The 493-nt window shown below is 48.5% G+C and overlaps 1 pseudogene across 1 annotated transcript in view; it reads left to right on the forward strand.

The window, feature by feature from the left end:
- TEOVI_000544700:pseudogene overlaps positions 1 to 488 on the forward strand; it is a 1,191-nt pseudogene extending 703 nt beyond the window's left edge. Inside the window, exon 3 of the mRNA in view lies at positions 1 to 488. This exon is cut by the window's left edge and continues 40 nt beyond it. Coding sequence covers positions 1 to 488 — 488 coding nt within the window.
- The last annotated feature ends 5 nt before the right edge of the window (positions 489 to 493 follow it).

A 493-nucleotide genomic window follows, 5' to 3' on the forward strand; every position in this document is an offset into this window, starting at 1 on the left:
ATACACGCAAAGAAGGCGGCGCGGAGAACAAATACACAGAAAGCGCCGAGGCTACCGCGATTCCAAAGAAAAAAACATTTGCAGAAGCAACAACAGCTATAGCGGCCCTGGAAGAGGCTGCGTCAGCCATAGCCGCGGTTTCGGCGCCATTGGATATAAAGCCGCTGATAACGGCGCCGAGGCTGAAAGAACAATTAGCGAAAGCCATAGACGGCGAAGGCGCCAAGTACGCCGATGCCACGAAAACCAAAGTGGATAACTTACTAAAGGAAGCCATTGGCGAGGATGGAGAAGAAATTAAAAACACTGTAGAGAAGTCTCTTGAAGAATTGACTCCACCAAAAGCCGCCGTCGGAGGAAATGGCGATAAGAAGCTGTCACAAATCACATCACCACAAGATATCGCAGATGCTACGACTTATTACGCAGTTCGCCGTTTCATTAAGGAAAAGGAAGAAAAGAAGAAAAACCAAGCGAGTCACTCTTGCCCAAC

This window comes from Trypanosoma equiperdum, assembly GCF_001457755.1.
Source record: "Trypanosoma equiperdum strain OVI genome assembly, contig: ctg_1561, whole genome shotgun sequence".
Taxonomy (NCBI): Eukaryota; Euglenozoa; class Kinetoplastea; order Trypanosomatida; family Trypanosomatidae; genus Trypanosoma; species Trypanosoma equiperdum.